This window comes from Aulonocara sp. 'chitande type north' Nkhata Bay, linkage group LG9 (genome assembly GCF_057382095.1).
Source record: "Aulonocara sp. 'chitande type north' Nkhata Bay isolate Kocher_YH1m ecotype deep benthic linkage group LG9, A_spYH_male_GT1.1, whole genome shotgun sequence".
Taxonomy (NCBI): Eukaryota; Metazoa; Chordata; class Actinopteri; order Cichliformes; family Cichlidae; genus Aulonocara; species Aulonocara sp. 'chitande type north' Nkhata Bay.
In genome coordinates, this window is record NC_141352.1 from 5405871 (window position 1) to 5427773 (window position 21903).

Genomic DNA, 21903 nt, shown 5'->3' on the forward strand with positions numbered 1-21903 from the left:
CTGGATCAGCTCTTTATCTTCTTGAGGATACTTGAGGCTGCATGGGAGTTTGCCCAACCAGTCTACATGCGTTTTGTGGACTTGGAGAAGGCATTCGACCGTGTCCCTCGGTACCGGTCTCAATTTACTGGTGGATCTACGCCAATACACTCACCTATGGTCACGAGCTGTGGGTAGTGACCGAAAGAACGAGATCTCGAATACAAGCGGCGGAAATGGGCTTCCTCCAAAGCGTGGCTGACCTCTCCCTTAGAGATAGGGTGAGAAGTTCGGCCATTTGGGAGGGGCTCAGAATAGAGCCGCTGCTCCTCCACATCGAAAGGGGCCAGTTGAGGTGGTTCGGGCATCTGACAAGGATGCCTCCTGGGTGAGGTTTTCCAGGCATGTCCCACTGGGAGGAGGCCCTGGGGCAGACCCAGGACACGCTGGAGAGATTATATCTCTTGGCTGGCCTGGGAACGCCTTGGTGTTCCCCCGGACAAGCTGGAGGAGGTGGCTGAGGAGAGGGAGGTCTGGGCTTCTCTGCTTGGGCAGAGCAAATCTTAAACTTGAAAACCAGGTCAGAGCTGTTGTTAAGAGCTAGCTTTTTTTATTTGAGGCAGTTAGCCAAAATAAAGCCTGTTTTGTCAAGAGACGGTCATCAACGCTTTTGTTACATCTAGACTGGATTACTGTAACGCACTTTATTGTTGGGTTAGCGATGTGTCCATTAGGCGTCTGCCATGTGTCATTTAACTGAGGACTTACACCCATTTTAATTTCACTCCACTGGCTGCCTGTACTTTATAGGGTCCTTTTTAAAAGTTCTTTTATTTGTTTTTAAGTCTCTTAATGGCCTGGCCCCTCTTACCTCTCCAAGCTAATACAGCCATATACACCTGCCTGCTCCCTTAGGTCCACCAGTCAGCAGCTCCTTGAGGTGCCAAAACCAAGCGTAAATTTAGAGGTGATCATGATTTTGTTGTAGGTTAGGCAGACCTCTTCTCTTTCTGATTTTAAAGCTCTTCTTAAAACAGGTTGACTTTTTTTTTTTAAATAATTCTGTTTTTTAACATATTTGATTTTATTTCCTGTCTATGCTATTTGTATATGTGCAGCACTTTAAACTAAAACCAGGGTTCATAAAGTGCTTTATAAATAAAGACGGCATGGTATGGTAATTGATGTGTAGCAGGTTTTTGTCATGGGATCACACTGGCAGAAAGCACGGATCAGTGCTGGAATCTGTAGCTCCCAGCAGCATCGGCCCCATGACTCTCACAAGCAAGTTGGTTCACTGCTTCAGGCACAGGGCTGTACAAGTCTTACAAGTCTTTATCAATTTTATTTTAATTTCACAGCTTCTCTTCTTGCTCTAGGCTAACTATAACTACCCCTACAGCACAGAGTTCAATAATGCTGTTCTTTGTGAACATTTTGAAGAACCTTCAGTGTTTGTTCTGTTTTTGCAATAATAGAAAATAGGAATGAATCTGGGAACAGATGATGTATCATCATCTATTCATCATTTTATCCTAATGAACTTATAGTACCATATCACCCTATTAGAGCACTTCACTCTCGCTCTGCAGGCCTACTTGTTGTTCCTAGAGTATTAAAAATTAGAATGGAGGCAGAGTCTTCAGTTTTCAGGCCCCTCTTCTTTGGAACCAGCTTCCAGTTTGGATTCGGGAGACAGACACTATCTCTACTTTTAAGATTAGGCTTCAAACTTTCCTTTGTGCTAAATCGTATAGTTATGGCTGGATCAGGTGACCCTAAATCCTCCCTTAGTTATGCTTCAATAGGTGTAGGCTGCTGCCCATGATGCATTGAGTGTTTCTTCTTCGGTCACCTTTCTCACTCACTATTTGCACTGAATCATTAAATTGAGTTTTCTCTATATGTATGTATCTATATGTAGGGTGTACCTTATGCCTACCTTGGCACTGTATAAATAAAATTGCATTAAATTATTTACATTTTTTTTTGTTTTTGTTTTTTTTCGTTTCTTTAATTGGTCAGTGCAATGAGCATGCAGTGTCAGTGTTATATTGTCATCTACCAGTGGCTGTTATGAATATAGTTCTGATGGTCTTCCTTTCTTTCAGGGGAAAGTTTGCTGTGGTCAGAAAGTGTGTGGAGAAGTGCACGGGTCATGAGTACGCTGCTAAGATAATGAGGAAGAGACGGAAAGGGCAGGACTGCCGGATGGAGATCATCCATGAGATTGCACTACTTGAACTGGCCAGCGCCTGTCCCCATGTGGTCAACCTCCACCAGGTCTACGAGATGGCTTCAGAGATGGTGCTAGTTCTGGAGTTGTGAGTGTCAAAAATTCAAGGTTGAAACCTTTCCTTTCATGTTGTTTAGAAATGGAGACCTACTGGGAAACACCAGCAGACATACTGCAAAGAAACAGAATGGCAATTCAAAAGTGCAAAAACATAAAGGGGCAAAAATTGCATTTTCAAATTGTTTTTGGCACAAAGTTAGCAAACATTTTAGGATAAATACTGTACATCCAGTTTTTATCCCGGTAAAATGAATTAATGATAATTTAGATAATGCTCCACAGTAATGGTGTAGTAAGTGCCCAGAAGCATTTCACAGTGGCTATCAAGTGGCGACACTTGCTTGACACCATATTAACCATAGACTGTTTATAAAGATTTATAATCCAGAGTAAACTTGTAATCATTGTTAATTATATTAAGGTTACTGGCAGTTACTGTGAGAATAAATCTTATGAAAATTCTTTGTTTTGCTATAAAGATCTCTTTCAGGGTCTTTTAAGCTTTTTTTTTTTTAGTCTCAAAAATCACCACTTATTCAAAAAAAAACTAGTGCTTCTCAAAATATCTTGAAAAAAGTAAATTACATTTTAAATTATTTACATCAAAATGATAATCTCAGGAAATCCACTATCTCAAATTGTTAGAATATTTAAGATTTAATGAAAAAGGATTTACAATCCGGAAATATCCATCGTCTGAAAAGAGTTTTTAGGTAAGTTGTAGTACTATTTCCACACTCCAAACTTGGCTGGACCTTCTTTTCCATTAATTTCAGTTTCAGCAGTGTGACATGTTTTTGTAGCAGCATTCATCTCATCTGTATTTTTGGGTCAGGGATTTCTCCTCTTCTACTTGACAGTGCCCCTTAGATTCCCTGTGGCGCTTAGGTCAGGACACAGTGAACCAACAATCACCCACACTAGCAGATTACATGACACCCCATATCACCACAGACTACAGAAACGTCATGTGATTTCCAAATGAAATATATTTACTTCCATCTGAAACGAGGACTTTGGGCTGATATTGTCTCTGATTCAAGAGTGACTTGATATTAGGAATGTGACAGTCGTAGCTCCTTTCCTCAGGACATCTGTATGTGGTGGCTTTCACCCCAACCTCAAATATCTGCTCAGTTTATCAAGACACCACATATTTTCAGAAGTGCTCCGCCGTTTTCGGAGACGTCTGTTACCCACCAGCTCGATAGCTAGCCGGGGTTTAAGGCTCACTAGAGCCGGTGAGAACACCAGACTCCCGGCAAATCGTTTTCAAACCCACCGCCGTCTTTCGCTACTCAGGTTAAACATGATATATAAGTCACTTAGATAACTTAAAAATGTTATTGTTTGTCTTTTTTCAGTATTTTATTTGTTCCTGAGTAAATTGGTTTGGCTGAGATTAAAGTTATAGGTTTTACACAGCTGAATAAACGTCAATAAACTGATTAAACAGAAGTGTGCAAGTCTGCAAATTTCATTAAAATGTAATAAACTATCATCTTGTCTTTATTTTTAGTCAGCACATACCTTAAACACTTAAAGCTGTAAGCTAATGATAGTTATATAAGAGCAGATGCTGCTGGTGCAATAAGCTGTACGTTTTACATGATCTGATTAGTCGACTAATCGCAAAAATAACCTGTGACTAGTCGACTATCAAAATAATCGTTTGTGGCAGCCCTGTTGACAATCCTCTCTATGATGCAGTCATCCCTGTTCCTTGTGAGCCCTGTCCTACAACAATTTTTAAGTTTCCAATCATTTTCATCAATGATCATTTGTCGCTTAAGCACCTTGTGAGGTGTGTCACTGAACTTCATCCCATGATTGCAGTTACTTGTACTGAACTGAATTTATACTGTTTGAGTAGTAATTTCCTCACACTCAAAATGAAATACTGTAACGATTAGAGAAAATGGATTTCCAATTTTCCATCCATCCATCTTCATCCGCTTTATCCGAGGCCGGGTCGCAGGGGCAGCAGCCTAAGCAAAGAGGCCCAGACCTCCCTCTCCCCAGCCACCTCCTCCAGCTTATCCGGGGGAACACCAAGGCGTTCCCAGGCCAGCCGAGAGATATAATCTCTCCAGCGTGTCCTGGGTCTGCCCCGGGGCCTCCTCCCAGTGGGACATGCCTGGAACACCTCACCCAGGAGGCGCCCAGGGGGCATCCTTGTCAGATGCCCGAACCACCTCAGCTGGCTCCTTTCGATGTGGAGCAGCAGCGGCTCTACTCTGAGCCCCTCCCGGATGGCCAAACTTCTCACCCTATCTCTAAGGGAGGGGCCAGCCACCCTTCGGAGGAAGCTCATTTCTGCCGCTTGTATCCGCGATCTCGTTCTTTCGGTCACTACCCACAGCTCGTGGCCATAGGTGAGGGTAGGGACGTAGATCGACCGGTAAATTGAGAGCTTCGCTTTTACACTCAGCTCCCTCTTCACCACGACGGACCGGTGCAGCGTCCGCATTACTGCAGCTGCAGCCCCAATCAGTCTGTCGATCTCCAGCTCCCTTCTCCCATCACTCGCGAACAAGACCCCGAGATACTTGAACTCCTCCACTTGGGGCAGGAACTCATCCCCGACCCGGAGTGGGCACTCCACCCTTTTCCGGCTGAGAACCATGGCCTCAGATTTGGAGGTGCTGATCCTCATTCCCGCTGCTTCACACTCGGCTGCGAACCGTTCCAGTGCGAGGCCTTCACCTGATGAAGCCAACAGAACCACATCATCCGCAAAAATCAGAGATGAGATTCTGAGGCCACCAAAGCGAAAGCCCTCCGCCACTGGGCTGCACCTAGAAATCCTGTCCATAAAAATTATGAACAGAACCGGAGACAAAGGGCAGCCCTGGCGGAGCCCATCACCCACCGGGAACGAGTCCGACTTATTGCCGGCAATGCGAACCAAGCTCTTGCAACGGTTGTATAGGGATCGAATGATTTCCAATTTTTAAAAATGAAATTAATTTTAAAAATTTCATTTTTCTAAAATGAAAGTTTAGTTTTTCAAGCTTTTTTTCTTTTATAAATATTTTTAGATGCACTAATATTTGTATTATTTTGAATGATCACGTTGCCATGGAATAGTAGACTTATGGACTACTATTGTACATAGTGGGGTTAAACAGAGGGGTATTGGTGTGAATGAGCTTTCTAGTCCTACAAAGCTTCAGGCCAAACTTTAATGCTTCAGCAAACACTAGCTATTCTAACAATGTGCTCTGCTTTTTTCTTATGTATACACACACGCCATTTGCATTATAGGATATGGATTTGGTTTCCTCTGTCTTCTGGTGAGGAGGACAGACAGACAGACAGCAGTAATAGAGACAAACTGAAAGACAGCTCCGTCTGAGCTAGCGTGGCATTATTACACATAAATGGGAAACTGTAATTTAGGCTGCAGTAGCTGCATGAGTTGTTGATCTCATCTCACTGGTCACGTTTGGGTATGCTTGACCTGGTTCTAAGTGTGTGTGTGTGTGTGTGTGTGTGTGTGTGTGTCAGTTCATGACATGCCAGGCTGATTAAGGTCTCTCTCACTTCCAATCTCTTAGTCTATCCTTGTCTCTATCCCAGCCAATGCCATATTGGATTTTGCCTGCATGCCAGACCATAGTGAATCCCACCTCCCCCATCCCCGCACGCACGCACGCACGCACGCATGCATGCATGCGTGCGTGCGTGCATACTCACAGACGCACAGAATGTGTGTTTAACCAGTTGAGAGCAAACTGCTAGATTAGATGGCATTGACACATTCTGGATCAGCTGTCATGTGTACACAGAACCTCTGACAGTGCTGAGGATTGTACTAGTATTTTCACTGCACAGACAGAATGGTACATGCCAGTTATCCCAATTGTTAGGAAGTCCAAGTGAGTCTTAAAGCTTTTAAGAATAATTAGGAATCCCACATATGAGGTCACCTCTTATGTTATTTTTCTTCTCTTGTGTAGTTCTCTTAACCAAATGTGTCATTTCTTGAAACCAACTATACTTTATTGGGAAGGTTTAGTCTGCTCAGCCTTCCCAAAAAGGACAAGAATCCACTGCTGTGATGACAAGGAGAGAAGGGTTGAAACTGAAGACTGATTCCTCCCTTGGTCTCGTACTGAGCTACTATATCATAGTATTTATATGATGAAGTAGCTACGTGGTACACATGCATGTGTCCTGTGCTACATGGCTAAAAAGATAAAATTCTAAACAACAGTTGAAGAGAACTCATTTAATATTTAAGTGACACATAAATATTAGACTTTGTTATTTATTGAGGATAATGGTCTATTAATAAAAGTCAAAGTATGCAGACATTTAGGATTACCAGTTAATTTGAAGGTGAAATCCGATGCGGGTTTTGATTTAAAGTGGTGCTCCCCATTATGTTTTTCTCCACAAATATTTAATACATGGTCATGGTTTCACAGCCAGCAGGATTTTTTTGTCCAGGCCTTAGAATGTTTGCATCATGTCTTTGACATCTAAGCAGTAATGACAAATTTCTGACCAAAACTCGTTGCATTTAATGCAGTTTTTTAGCGCTTAATTTGTCAGTAGCTGAAGAAATGTAATGTCATGTCCACAGCCTGGGCCTCATATTTCACTCTGTCTGTGAGAGATGAGTGTGTGTTCTGCCAGTGTTTCACAGATTATAGTGTTTTGCAGGATTATGTGCTGTCAGCAGCACATGCCATACAGTGCAATCTGTCCAGTTAAGAAGATCCCATAAGTTCGTTTTTTTAAGTGCTCGAGTAAGCCCACCTCAGTCTGTAATCCCAGTCCCAGCCATTGCTCATATAAAGGCTAATCACAGAATTAAGTGCCGTCCTGAATGCGGACACATCTCTCACACACACAGACCAAACCATACTGCACTTTGACTGGTGTTATATGAAATTAACAGTAGATGTATAAGTATAACGATACGAGAAATATTTGTGTCTGCCAGTCTGTCTGTCTCTTTGTGCATTTATGTGTTTAGGAATGCAGTATTTCTATCTAGCTTATAATTAGTTTTGGATCAGGTGACCCTGATTCTGCTCTAGGCTCAGGCTGCCCTTGTTTTACTCTGATTTGTTTATGCCATGATTACATGTTATTAACTTGTCTACACCCGCCTATAGTTTGAGTTTTGTCCTGTTAGCTGTTCTTCATCTCTCCGTTTTGTCTTTTGTTTCTTTTCACCCCTTGAAGTGGTGGTGGCCAATGACAGCCCTGCTTGTTTCTGCTGGATTACTCTTCTTGTTTAAAAGGAAGTTGTTCTTCCCCTTGCTTGTTTGCTCAAAGAAGATTGTAGAATAGCATCCATATCTTCTATTTTAAATTCTGTTGAATAGAAGAAGCTACTAAATTCATAATAAAACTACAGACAAGGAAATCTAGGCCCATGTTGCTGCTATTCGGTCTATGTACTGTCCCCCATTCTTTTCGCTATCCTTTTTATATGGGAGGGCAATAGAGCAGAATGCTTCCATTCTTCCTGACATGGGATGTTGACAACACAGTCTTTCCTTTTTTCTTTTCTCCCCGTCTTTTATTTGGCCAGCAGCTGACAGATATTTCGGGCAGTGGGGCAAATGGTGATGGAGGATTGAAGGATAGAGGGAGGAGGGGGCAAATAGTCTACGAATGAGGGTCATAGAAATCTATTCATGACATTGCAGAGGGTGGGGAGTGAGAGAGAAAAGGGGGAATAACACTGAGACATGAATAGTGTAAATGCGACAGAGAATCATTAACCAGAGAGAGGACAGTTACCCACAGAGAATGAATGAGAGCAATAAAGAGCTCCATGCGCTCGCTGCTGGCTGAGCTCCAGCTGGGAGTTCATTATGTATTGAGCCGCACGAGTGCACGTGATCAGTCCAAGTATGGCTCCTCGCCCAGTCGTACTGAAAAAAATGGATACATACTGGTTTATAAACTGGTTTGATACTGTAAAGATCATATCCTCTGAGGATCATCATAATATCATCATCATATTATCATATTAAACTACTTTCACTGTGTCATACCCAAAAACAGTCAGCGGAGGGGTGGATCACAGACATCATCACAAATATATTTAAAAAGAAGTGAATAGTTTCCCACAACCAGTGATCACTATATTTGTATTGAACAGTGGTCAAACAGGAAGAATTAGAGAGCTGGTTTACTGAGTAGAATAAATTAAAGTGACAAAGTAAAGTAGGAGTCATGCAGGCGATCTACTAAAGTGTGCCAGTTTCTGAACAGCAGCACAATTTAGCAGGTTGCTGACAGCGCAAGTAGTCGAGCTGCAACATGCACGCAGCTTGGTAGTTGTAATCTGACCAAAATATTATAAAATTTCTATGTGAACATGACAATCAACATGCATTAGATGTATGTTCACCCTGTGAGGCTCACTGATGTGTTTAACAGTTTAAGTCAACAGTAGAACTCTGCAGCTTAAATTTGGTTTGATGATGTGATATTTGATCATTTGTTGATATGTTGAAGCTGGACAGTACAGACACTGATTAATGAAGTAACACCTTTTCTCATTATTTATGTCATGCTGCTGTTGGGTACGGTCATTTCTTTTTGTTTAAATAGAAGACTGTTTAACTTAAATGTCAAACTCATTGGGGTTTTATACAAATGACATATATGTGTCAAAGGCTGAACAAAGCCTGTAGGAGGTTAATTAATGATGTCAGGTCACAGACATGTAGGCAAATTATTGAGCTTCTATTTTCCACCAATAAATGGAGCCATTAGGATGTGGGGAACTCCGGGTTTCTGGACATGAATATTTTATGAAGGGTCACTTTGCTCCATTCATTTGCACTCGGTCTGACTGTATTGTTCCCCTTCTATCTGTCACACACAGTGGGGTTAGATTAACTGATGATTATAAAGTGTCCACAGGTGTGAATGTTAGTGTGAATAATTCTGTCTTTCTGTGTTAGCGATTTTGTTTTCTTTTTCCTTTCAACAAATCATCTGAAGTTGATGGTAACGGATGGCCGACCAAAGTTAAATTGATTCAGTCCCACAGGACTGTGCTGGCATTAATTACATTAGCAACTCATTAATCAAATTCAAACTGCCCTCCAGCCTCTGGGTCAACCTGACATCTCACAGGGTCTACTGTAAGGCTGTCAGGCCAACAAGCAGGCAGCTAGCCAATCTGTGTTTGTTTGATATAATGTGTGTGTGTTCCTGTCTAGCTATCTTTGTGAGGACCGAAATCTGCATTCTGCTATACTTGTGAGAACCAACAGTCACTTGTGAGGACACACTCACCGGTCCTCACAAATTTGAAGGCCTTTTTGAGGCTCAAAATGTGGTTTTAGTGTCAGTGTGTGGCTGGGGATTTTGGAAGTGTGGATCGCTTGTTTAGTGAGACTTCTGTCTCTTAAGTTGATTAGGTTACTTCTGTTTAAGAAGCCAGGCAGCCTGTTATGAAAGTCTTATCAGTATTTGCTGGATTAAGTGTCACAGTTTAACTCAGATCTTGATTCCTCTGCATGTTGAAGTTACACTGTAACTCCCACATGTGTAAATCCGCACATCACCACTGTTTGTTTTTTGGGGGCGTTGGAGATGGGGTCTGTATTAGTGATGGGATTTCCGGCTCTTTTTAGAGAGCCGGCTCTTTCGGCTCCCAACAGGCTCTTCAGGTTGTTTTGTTGCTTTAATTAATTTATTATCAAAAACAATATAAAATTATGCACAAAAGGAATTACTAATGTAAAAAAAAACCTGTGGTTTTAATTTTATATGTTTATATATAAATATATGCGGTGGCTCCTAGAGACAAAACACGTACAAACTCCAAAACACATTTCTAGCATGAACTGAACTTCAAAACAGAGCTACTAGATCACTTAAATTACACAATTGAAAGCATGTGTATTGTTTGTGTATTTATACACAAGCACTCATATATAGTCAAATAATTTAAAAAACTGTTTATTTACCTGTTACTACCACACACCAAATCCAGTTGTTGGTACTTCCTGGCTTGTGTAGCCTCTAGGTAACAAAAGCTCAACACTGCCCCCTAGCATCCTGGAGCACTTCTGTTGTGTTTTTACGTGTTTTGGAGTTTGTACGTGTTTTGTCTCTAGGGGCCACCGTAAATATACTCTTATTTATTCACTCCACATAAAATGTTATAAATAAATCATATTATACAAACCCAACTATTTACATTTCAACTTTTAAACAAATTTAAAGTGAAACAACACAAAACACTGCAAACCACAACACAATTAAATATAAATAAAAATATGAAAACAAAAAGAAGATGCACATCCTCTGTCATATGGACCTGCATGAATAAACTTTCTGAATCCTTTATCATCCGCAACTGAAAATAGTTGTGGATGATTACTATACCTTTCTGATGTGACCTTGTTGTCCCTGGCTCTCTTTCTCTCTCTTTCCCTCCCGCTCTGTGCGGAGTGAAGCGGGGAAAACAGTGCGAGATAGGGTGAGAGAAAGGGGGGAAAAAACAAACCCACGGCTCCCAGTAAGGAGTCGGCTCGCGTCGTTCACTTCAAAGAGTCGGCTCTAAGAGCCGTTTTGTTTGCAACTGACACATCAGTAGTCTGTATGAAGTAGGTATTTAATAAAATGAACATGTAACGCTACATGTATGAAGACTAATTTACAGCTACTCTAAATATCTGTTAGATTGAACACTATCTTTGAAGCTGGATTTAATAAATCAGTTTTTGGGACAAGTTTAGCACCATCTTGTGGCAGTACAGAATGTGACACCAGTGGGTTTGGTTGGTTGCTGCTTATTGACTTACATTATTTTATGTTAGCTAAGTGACAGAAATGATAACTTAGTGGAAAACAAGTTGGTCACTTCTCCACTGTCTTTGGCTGCAGCAATGAGTTTTTTTGTTAAAACCAAGAATATACTGTTCAAGTTCACTCTCTGTCTCAAGTAGTAAGTTGTTTTTCGTTGCTGGCTAGCTGCACTGAAATGTAGAAATCCAGCTGTCACCCCTAATGTGAGTGTTTGTAGAGGACTTTATGAATGAGGACAGTTTGAGGAGTGCTTGAGGTGCACCGGTGGTTCACTGGACCGACAAGATCAGGTCAGACATTTGTTTCCTCCTCAGGTCAGGTGGACAGACGGAGTGGTGTAATCAGCTGGTGTCAACAAGATGTGATGAGCACTATTTTATGTAGTAAAATCTAAACAGTTTACAACGTAAAAGGAGCCAGATATTAATAATAAGTAATGACTAAATGCAGGGGGGTCTTTGCTTGTGTAAGGCTTGTGCCTTTCCTGTGGCGCTCCTACAATACAAATGTAATGAGGTCAACTGCAAAAATAACTGATTTACTAAAGCTATACACGAGAGGCACAGTGTCAGTTTTGCGACTCACATGTTTTGCATGGATGTGTATTTTTTTTTTTTAATTTATTTATTTATTTTTATGTGGACATCCCGTTTTGGGTTGTCTAGACCAGCGGTCCACAAACTTTTTTGCGCCACGGACCAGTTTATGCCCGACAATATTTTCATGGACCGGCCTTTAAGGTGTCGTGGATAAATACAACAAAATAAAACCAGTACCGGTACCAAAAAAAAGATTTATTCATAACACACGTGAAAAGACCCAGGAAAACCGAGGTAACGATAAAAACGATAACAAAATAACGCTGAAAACCGATAAAAACCCTGAAAACTATACATTTCACACCTGAACCTAAACTCTCGCGGCCCGGTACCAAACGACTCTCGGGACGGTACCGGTCCGAGGCCCGGGGGTTGGGGACCGCTGGTCTAGACCACAATACTAAACTTTGCTGATATCCTCTCCTCAGAAACTACATCAAGTAAAAAGACCACCACCCTTCTAATTACTGCTCCTCCTGAGCTAAAGTGGCCCTTATTGAAAATCGTATTGTTTTCTTCTTCAGCCTCTTGTTATTTATTTTATCTTCCATTTTGTCCTCATACACAAACACCTGTAAAACCTCCTCTTACACTGTATTATTTTTCTTAGGACATCACTGGCTCCCTCGCTCTCCCCTGCATGTGTTCACTTTCGAGCCACTTGCTTTCGCTGCAGGTGATTATTGAAGTGAACTAACTGCATCTTTGTACATAAAGTGGAAAACTGTTAGATCACTCAAAGAACTTTCCATTCTCATGGGCCCATTATGGGATAATACTGATACTAAATCCTGAGTTGCCCCGTGTGTGTGTGTGTGTGTGTGTGTGTGTGTGTGTGTGTGTGTGTGTCAGATAAAAGTGCTATGGTATGGATAAATACACTGTATGCATGTTGGAGTCTAATTGGGTGAATGATACTTTTAGTAGAGTGTTACTCTTCTTCATTGTCCTCCAGGGTCAAATGACCTGGATACACCTGCAATGTATTAAGTCTGGCGTATCAGACTTCTCACAGCAGAGCAGTGTGTGTGGCACCACACTGCATTCATATCTGTCTGATCCTCTGAGAAATGAGGTTTCTCTCAAACTTTTGAATGCACCTGCAGTTGTTAACCAGGTGTGTGGCCAACAGATTAACACTGAACATTCCCTCTGCTTTGGCCTAGTTATTAATTGTTAATTTTTCATTTCCGGTGCTCTATTTTTTTCTGGCACTTTCTCCAGTCACACACTGCTTTCTGCACAAAGTTATTTATGAAGACACTGATGTTTAAGCTGCATCACTGCCTTCATAAAACAGTGGGCTATTGGCCTTTGTCACTTAAGTGAAATCTGTGGGGTTTTGTGATTCAAACTGGGGGAGAAATAATTAAAATATCTAATTAAATAATTAAAAATCTTATATATGTCCTTGTGGTTGTGGAGCTGAAACGGATATTAGAGTTTCTCCACTGCGTGCCCATTATGTAGGCTCTGCATTATCCATGTTTGATTCATAAACCAAAAAATGCGATACTCATTCAATACTAAGAATGACTTTTGGATTACACATTAATTTGCAACAGTATAAATATGACGCACAACTTTAACAAGATTATAGTATTAAACAGTTGATCACAATTATTAATCATGATTAATATCAGCCAACACACAGTTAACATTAGCCCTTTACGTATTAGAAATTACCCAATAGTGACGTGACACAAGGGTAGGAGCTAGCAGCTATGGCTAATAAAATAATAATGGCGCTAGGAAGCAAACTTTATCAGGACTGGCCATTTGTAACTGTAGTAAACAGTTAATGAAACAGGAAAACATCATTATTTGTGTCTACAAAGTCTTATGTTTCTTCTAAATTTCCAGATTTAAGCTGAGAAAAGTCTACCAGCAGCTAGATAGAATAAAACTGAATAGGGCTTTATTGTCATTTTAAATGAACAGTGACATTGTGGGTGCTCCACACCAACTGTGGGAATAAAATATAAATCGTATTGACAGTAGGAATAAATAACAAACAGCAGAAATATGTATACAAACAAGGAGTCTGGAGGTGTGGGATCTGATTGACCTGAGGCGCTGATCAGAGGGCAGCAGGTCAAACAACACCACCGCCTCAAACACTGTGATGGCCCCTTGAAATATATAGCAATGAAATATGCAGCCAGATCAGCAGAAGCACAGCACTACCTCAGACAACCTAAAAATGTTGTTTTGGTTCTTTTGTTCCTTTGTATTACATCAAAGAATCTTTAAACATCTGACACATATGTATTTTCCCCACACTAGATGAAACAACAACAACAATAGTGTCACTGACGTTATTTTTTGTATAGATTTGTCACATTTTTAATACCCATGGTGTGCCCCTTTGCTAAATTATTTTTTTGTCTCAGTTTTTAGTATCACATCTTGAAATGGTCTGTAGCACAAACATTCATTCATTATGCAACCATTTTTCCATGTAATCATTATGAAAAAGGCCGTTAACTACATAAAAGAGAAATGAAAAATATACAGAGAATCTCCTTACAAACCCCAGAGACACACCTACTGAGTGCCAGACACCTGCCTGATCACCTACCTCAGAATTCTGTACAAAAGTGAGTTTGCAACTTCTTAGTTCACCTTCTGTTATGCAAAGGAGCTGCTGTCAGTGAAATCCTGCAGTTGAAGTTAAAGGGAACTTCTCTGCATGGGATTGCTGTAGCTCAGGTGTAGTAGGTCATAAACTAATTGGAAAGTTGGTGGTTTGATACCTGGCTGTTCCAGTCATGGTAACACCAAATTGCCCTCCGATGCATCTGTCAGAGTATCAGCGTGTGCAAATGTTAAAACGAAAGCACTTACTTACTAACCCTAACCGTACCCAGCAAGTGCCTTTTCTAACCATTCGCTGTGTGAATGAGGACAAGTTGCATAAGTGCTTTGAGTGCCCAGGTAGAGTAGAAAAGTGCTACTTATGAACCAGTCCGTTTACCATCTGCAGATACTGTTTACTGGCTTTGAAAGTGATGGTGCAGCTGCTTTGATGGGCTGAAACTTGAAACTCCGTCTGCTGTTGATTTCAGTAAATGGATGAGCCACCACCTCCCCTGTCTGTATATTTGCAGATGGGCAGACAATGCTGATGGTGCTCCACTGGAAAGCACAAGTCTGGCTTCAAAGCATGCTGTTTTCTTAGGAAGTGTAAGATTTATTCATTCTTTCTTTAAACTGATGCCATTTTTCTGTTGCACTCAGCATGATGCCATGATGGAGAGAAAAGGGTAAAAAACAAAACTAGCTTATGTACTGTTCTTGAGACAAAAACACATTTGGTATGACCACACCTCTAGATGTTTTCCCACCATTGCCAAGCATGGACGGTGTATTTGTGCTCGTCTGTCTGTCTGTATGCATGTCTCAGTGTGAAAATAATACACAGTAGCTGATGGACCTAGCTACCTGGCTGATTTATTTAAAAAAAAAAAAAAAAAAGCCAATGCACAAGTGCCTAAATACCCATATGTCCATCTTTTATACTGTTTATTGTAAAAATGACAGAGAGACCACTGCCAGCACTCTTGGCACACACTTAGAGAGGACGAGAGGTCAGGGCTGGCAACTATGTATCACAACCTTAGAAACAGTGTTAATGGGGTGAGATTTGTAGCATTCATAAATAAAAAAACATGTTTTTCAGTGTCATGAGCAGACCTTTTAAACTTGAAGCTTTATGATATCCAGTGTTTTTTTTAAAAATGGTCCAGGAAAAGTAGACTGGTCTTGGAGACTGGAATCTGTTGGTCAGGTTGAAGTTTGGGAATTTACAAATGAAAAACCAGAATTGCTCTTCTGGAAATGTTTGACTTAACCCTTCACTCGGGTCCTGGATCTCAATGTGTGAAGTGCGTAGTTATACTGTAGCTGGGCTTCAGTAGTGCCTCACACCTTGGTCAGTGTTCAGAATGGGTTTCCTGTCAGGAACTGTGACATTTGGCTTTGATTAGGACTCAACAGTTCTAACCCAGACTTTTCTTCCCAACCTGCAAACCAAAAACGCAGTCACACAAACCTCTTCCTTCTCCTCTCTGCCTTCCTCTGAGATAAAGCCTAATTCACCAGCACCCTAAGGGGACCCGTTGTCTATTCCTGACTGCCCTCACTTTATATTTTGAACCGAGTTTATTGAGTTTACATCCGGTCAGAAGAAATTTAAGTTAGATGTAGAGGTTCAGTAAGTTTGACTGTTTGTATTTTGATTACAACCCTTTTTATTTGTGTGCGACTGAATAAAATAACAAGTTATCACCAACAGTGTAAATGGCCCCATTCAAGCTCATAATTAGTTTGCTATATTTGGATTTGATGTGCTATTTCTGCCTCCACCTCCAACAAGTCAGAACACAGACAGGTTAGAGAGGGGGTTATTTCTGCTGGGTCTTGTGGGATTCACCATACAAAGTAATCACGTAGGAAAAGCTTCATATTCATTTCGGTCAAATTATGGATGAAACAAGCATACAGTCTGTAGTTTGGGTTGCTGCAGTTCCCTCCTACAGCCAACCCCAGAATTACACATTGAAATGTTTGAGGGTCTGCAGGCCTGAATGGTGTAAGATACTTTGACACTGACACATTACAGAGGGCCAGTCAACAGATTTGCAACTGATCTGTCCCACGTCATGTGTCTTCTGTTGCAGTGCGGCTGGAGGAGAAATTTTCAATCAGTGTGTGTCAGACCAAGAGGATGAGGCCTTCAGTGAGGAAGATGTGAAGAGGCTCATGAGACAGATCCTGGAGGGAGTGGCCTTCCTCCACCAGAACAATGTAGTTCATCTTGACCTAAAGGTTTGTGGACGCACTCGTGACTCTCCACCGTCTCCTTTACTTTGTGTCACTTGTGTAGTTGATACATTTTCAATCTTGTAAACGAATCCCTGATACATTCTTTGTGTAAACATCACCATGACACAAAAAGTCTATATGAGTCTAACAACAACTGAACTTCTATCTCACGTGGAGGCAGAGGGAAACATCTGTATTTTGAATGACATCTGCCCCAGTGAAATCAGTTTAAAGCACAAATTGAGTATTTCCTGTGTGAAAGTGATGGGCAACATTTGCACAGGCTAAGGTTTGCCTGGGTTATCCCACAACACAGTTCAAACACATAATTATTAGGTAATATAACTGTGCATGTGATAGGAAGTGCTTGAAGTGCTACTCAGTTCTCACTCTGTAGTAAAATGCTTTGAAGGTCAGCCAGTGGACTCCATGAAACACACACAAGTTAACACAGTTTAAAAAGCTGTCTAACGATAACACGTGTGCTGTCCTGTCAGCCTCAGAACATCCTGCTGACGAGCACTTCTCCTCTGGGTGACATTAAGATTGTGGACTTTGGTCTGTCCAGGATGGTCAGCAGCCACCAAGAACTAAGAGAGATTATGGGAACCCCAGAGTATGTTGGTGAGTTGTTGCTCAGCCTTGCTGCTACCACCTTACAAGAATCGAACACTGGGGTGATTCTAAACAACAACTGTCTGTTCGTCTTCACAGCTCCTGAGATTCTGAATTATGAGCCAATAAGCACAGCAACAGACATGTGGTAAGGAAAGTCCTATAGTGGTATACTGAGATAAATTTCATGTGGAACAAAAGGTTTTGAAAACTTGTATTTGATGAATTTTGCTAATTACCTATCGCAGCAGTCACACACAAACAGACATCTCAATACAATTTCCTCAGCTTTCTTTCCAGTATGAGCTTCATTTGAGTAGAACTTTTAACTTTGTTGCCCCCTACTGGCAGTATGGGTGATTTTCAGGCAATGTGCTTGTCTTCAGCAGTCTTAAAATACATATAAATATTAGGGGTGCAACGATACACAAAATTCACGGTTCGGTTCGATACTTTGGTGTCACGGTTCGATATTTTTTCGATACAAAAAAAATATTCATGCCTTTTTAATTTGTCATTTATTAAATTTTCACGGCACATTCTGCACCACATCTCTGTGCGTTCATCATTTGTTTGAAGCCAGCTCACCTCCTGCAACCACTTTTCCGAGAATACATGCTTCTTTTGTGGTTCGGACTCCTTCTGACATTTCTTTGGAGGTGGAGGAACACCAAAGTAATTGCTTAAAGGAGCTTCTTCGACATCTTTAAGAGTTCTAAACAAATGTCTGTCCTCCTCCAGAAAATCTTATGTATGCAAACGCGCGTTGCAACTTCTTATCTTGTGCGCATTTTTTATTTTGACAGCGAATGCGCACCTGCGGACCACTTATGTGCAGCCCTGGTTATTTAGCTCGTCATATTGCAGCCACAGAAATATTTTGTCCATGAAACCATAAAGCTGCACTTTCTTTTTGCCTTATAGTCTGATTTGTCATAACTTCTCAGTTTTGTGGTAAGTTTTTCTTTGGCTGTCACTTCTTCACCCTGACCTGTCTTATTTGGCTCAGCAGAACTGAAATATATATCCTGCTGCTTTTACTCACGCACTCACATAAGCTCAGCGATTCTCTGCGCGATCAACCTCTCACATGTTTAAGCTGCGGGAGATTTCACTTGTCATGTTTGCATAGTAAGCTAACGATTAATAAGACGATGTCAGAGGAATTGGTGCACAAATTATCATCACTCACCAATCAGTGCTGACGCTCTCTATACACAGTTCGCACGATTGCAAAGTGAAAGCAAAAAACAAGCGCAAATTCAAACGCGATTTCAATATGTCACATATTGACAGTGGCTCACCGATGCCAATGACATAATTACCCAGCTACATTTCTGAAAGAATGCAAAAGCATTGACATATATTTTTCCTTCCTGCGATAGGCCGACGGGCAGGGCAGAGATAGATTTTGGTAGCCCGACTGAAAAAATCGCTAGCCCCAGGACGTCGGGCTAGCGATATTGCGAGCCCTGTATCTGATTGAGGAATCACTCATCTTTGGAAAAGAGAGTTTATTACAGAGAAATGGCTCTTTCCAAAATAAAAGCTATACTATACGCTTCTTCTGGGCTATATTCTCAGCAGCATATTAAACATATCAGGTCTCCATAAGGAGAATCCTGTGCTAACGGCTGTCTAAATGACTCGGGTAAAGCTTGTAGCATGCATGCTTGTTGTTTTTGTCTGCTTCCACTTGTCTTTGCACGAGGATGATGTCGGAGTAAATGTGCAGTCATATTCGTTGTGTTCCCACTAGTGCTGTCAGCGTAAATCTCGTTGAAATGACGTTAACGCCACAACACGGCAAATCTCCGTTAACGAGCTACCGCGGATCGCCCTGAGCGTGGGGCTGGACGGCCAACACGTTAACGAGCTAACTGCGCTAACACACTAGCTCCCACCCATGTAATTGAGCATTGCGTGGCACATCCAACATGCTGTTTTACTTTAGTCCATGACGCGCTTACCTTCAGGGTCATACGTCACATGAAAACCAAAATAATTCCAAACGCCAGATCTGAATGAGGGTGGGGAGGTTCATGTTGCAAGGAGAGCTTAACTTCTGTCTCGCTAGCTTGCCCTGCGCTCAGTGAATCTGCACTCGACTTCTCCGCCTAGGCTGCACTGTCGAGCGCAGATCCACTGAGCGCTCAACACAGACAGCATCGTCAGAAGGAAAGTTGATAAAATAAATTAAAAATGTTGTATTGTTCGATACATATGCGTACCGAACCGAAAGCACCGTATCGAACGGTTCAATATCGATACGAATATCGTTGCACCCCTAATAAATATGTTCATCACAAAAAACATCAGAATCTTTTACAAAGTCTCAAAAGGCTTGAATCATACAAACACTGAGACACACACATCAGTGTTTGTGAATGCCGTCCATCAGTTTTTGCTGCTTATCTGCATGTACGTCGTATCGTTGGACTGTTAACTACGAGAGTACCAACAAAACTGAAGCCGAGATCCCAGATATGAACTTTGATTGTTCACCTTTCTAGCTTTGTTGTCATAGAAACAGTATTCCTTGTTTTAAGTGTTGCGTTTGATCGCACTCGAAGCCTGAATATTTTGCTTTGTGTGTTTAGGAGTGTTGGTGTGCTGGCATATGTGATGCTCACAGGAATCTCTCCATTCCTGGGCGAAGACAAGCAGGAGACGTTTCTCAACATTTCCCAGCTCAGTGTGAGCTACAGTGATGAGGAGCTTCAGCAGCTGGACCCAGCTGCTCTGTCCTTCATCCAAATGCTGCTCCGCAAACACCCACAGTCAGTCACAGAAACAACACAGTTCACTCTGTGGCCTCAGAATGTGGTATCATTTTTGCCTTTGTGTATTTCTCTTATCTTTGGAGCTTAATCAGCATTTTTTATAACATTTGACCTGCTATGACCAGTTTAAGATAAATGGCTGACTGCCGCTGAAACAGAGTATGACATGTCTTGATGCACGCTCAATCATCCAGGTAAGTAAATCTCCAAAAGTTGATTCTGTTCATCTGGACGTAGCGTTTGTTGGAGAAATGTTTCGTCACTCATCCAGGTGACGTCTTCAGTCTCAGCTGACTGCAGGTTTCAATCTTAGAAACAGGACATTTGCATAATGACTGAAACCAGCCCACTGAAGGAACAATGGGCTGGGAGGTCAGTTCCTTAATCATAATTATGCAAATTCTCATGACCATTGATCAAAACCCACTGATCAATGGCCATGAGTCCCATTCACAGAGTTGGGGAATGGCTGCAATCACAGCATTGTAAGATGGTGACAGATGTACCCTTAGGCCCCCTCCTCCATTCAGAGATGGTCTTTCCCTTTTCACGTAAATGGCCTCCTTGACTCCGCGCTCAAACCAGCGTTCCTCCCTTTTCAGGATGTTACATCCTCATCCTTGAAAGAGTGTCCACTGGCCTGTAGGTGTAAACAGACTGCAGAGTCCTGGCCTGACCAGGTGGCTCTTCTGTGTTGTGCCATCCGCTTCACCAGAGGTTGTTTGGTTTACCTGATGTATAAATCCTGGCACTTAACAGCGTAAACAACAATACTCTGTTTGTGTCGGGGGACCCGATCTTTAGGGGTGGACCTTTTTCTTTTTTTTTTCCCAGTCATTATGCAAATGTCCTGTTTATAAGATTTGGGGAAACCTGCAGTCAGCTGAGACTGAAGAAGTCACCTGGATGAGTGACGAAACATTTCTCCCACAAAACGCTACGTCCAGATGAACAGAATCAACTTTTGGAGAGTATGACATGGATAACTGTTTCACGTGTGGGTCTGTGTTTGTATCCAGGGAGCGGGCCACAGCCGAGCACTGTCTCACACATCCGTGGCTTCAGCCCACTGAGCCTCAGGACAACCAGACAGTGGAGGAGATCCTCTCTGTGGAGGAAGAGCCCAGCTCCACCAGCAGCTCCACCAGCAGTCCCGAACCTCCCACAAGTACAAGCTCAGCTGAGGAAGAGGATGCAGGGGAAGTTCATGGCCCGCTGACAGAGGAGCTGATAGTCATGGCAGCCTACACCCTGGGTCAGTGCCGTCAGTCCTCCGCCTCCAGCGTGGAGGAGGCGGCCCTGACTGCTGAGCAGAAAGCCATTTCCAAACGCTTCAAGTTCGAGGAGCCCTTCAGTGCTCTGCAGGAAGTCCCTGGAGAGTTCATCTACTGACCCATTACACGCACCAGCAATCTCACCGAGGACAACTTAGTGCTGTCACATTACCACACAAACCCTCTTAAATATATACTGTAAGTATATAATCAGATACTGTTGCACAGTCAGTCTCTTATTTCAACTGTTGGAACTTTTTAAGAACCTGCAAAGCCAACTTCACTTTACCCTCCTCCTCCTCAACACCTCCTAAAGTAACTACTGTAGCTTGATGTTGCATTTTATTTGGTTTGCTGTTGTAATGACTGACAGAGTGTAGCGGCAGCATGACACACTGTTTGCTCCCATTTGATACCAAAAGAGAGACCTCCGCCTCAGTGTGTTTGAGCAGGATTCACATTCTGGGAATAGGAGCTGTAAAAGCTGTCAAAGACCAGCACAGATACGTACACGCAGACCTGTACACAAACGTTTCCAACACTGATTCAAACTGAAAGTTCATTTTTGGCTTAAGATGACAGAACACCGATTGCCACGCCTGTTTTGTAGTTCTGGATCACAAACAGTGGGCATAAACACGAGAGACTGTCATATGAGAAAAAGCTACAGAACAGCTTTTTTATTGTTATTTAGTTAAATGCAATTTAAAGAACTGCTTGCATAATAAAGGAAA

The 21903-nt window shown here is 41.8% G+C and overlaps 1 protein-coding gene across 1 annotated transcript in view; it reads left to right on the plus strand.

The window, feature by feature from the left end:
- Positions 1-21384, plus strand: part of stk17a (serine/threonine kinase 17a) — a 37235-nt gene extending 15851 nt beyond the window's left edge. The window contains exons 2-7 of the mRNA XM_086305398.1: positions 2091-2303; positions 16353-16500; positions 16995-17121; positions 17212-17260; positions 19713-19892; positions 20915-21384. Coding sequence (XP_086161524.1) covers positions 2091-2303; positions 16353-16500; positions 16995-17121; positions 17212-17260; positions 19713-19892; positions 20915-21287 — 1090 coding nt within the window. The 3' untranslated portion in view covers positions 21288-21384. The remainder of the gene's footprint in view (positions 1-2090; positions 2304-16352; positions 16501-16994; positions 17122-17211; positions 17261-19712; positions 19893-20914) is intronic.
- Positions 21385-21903: the final 519 nt, after the last annotated feature.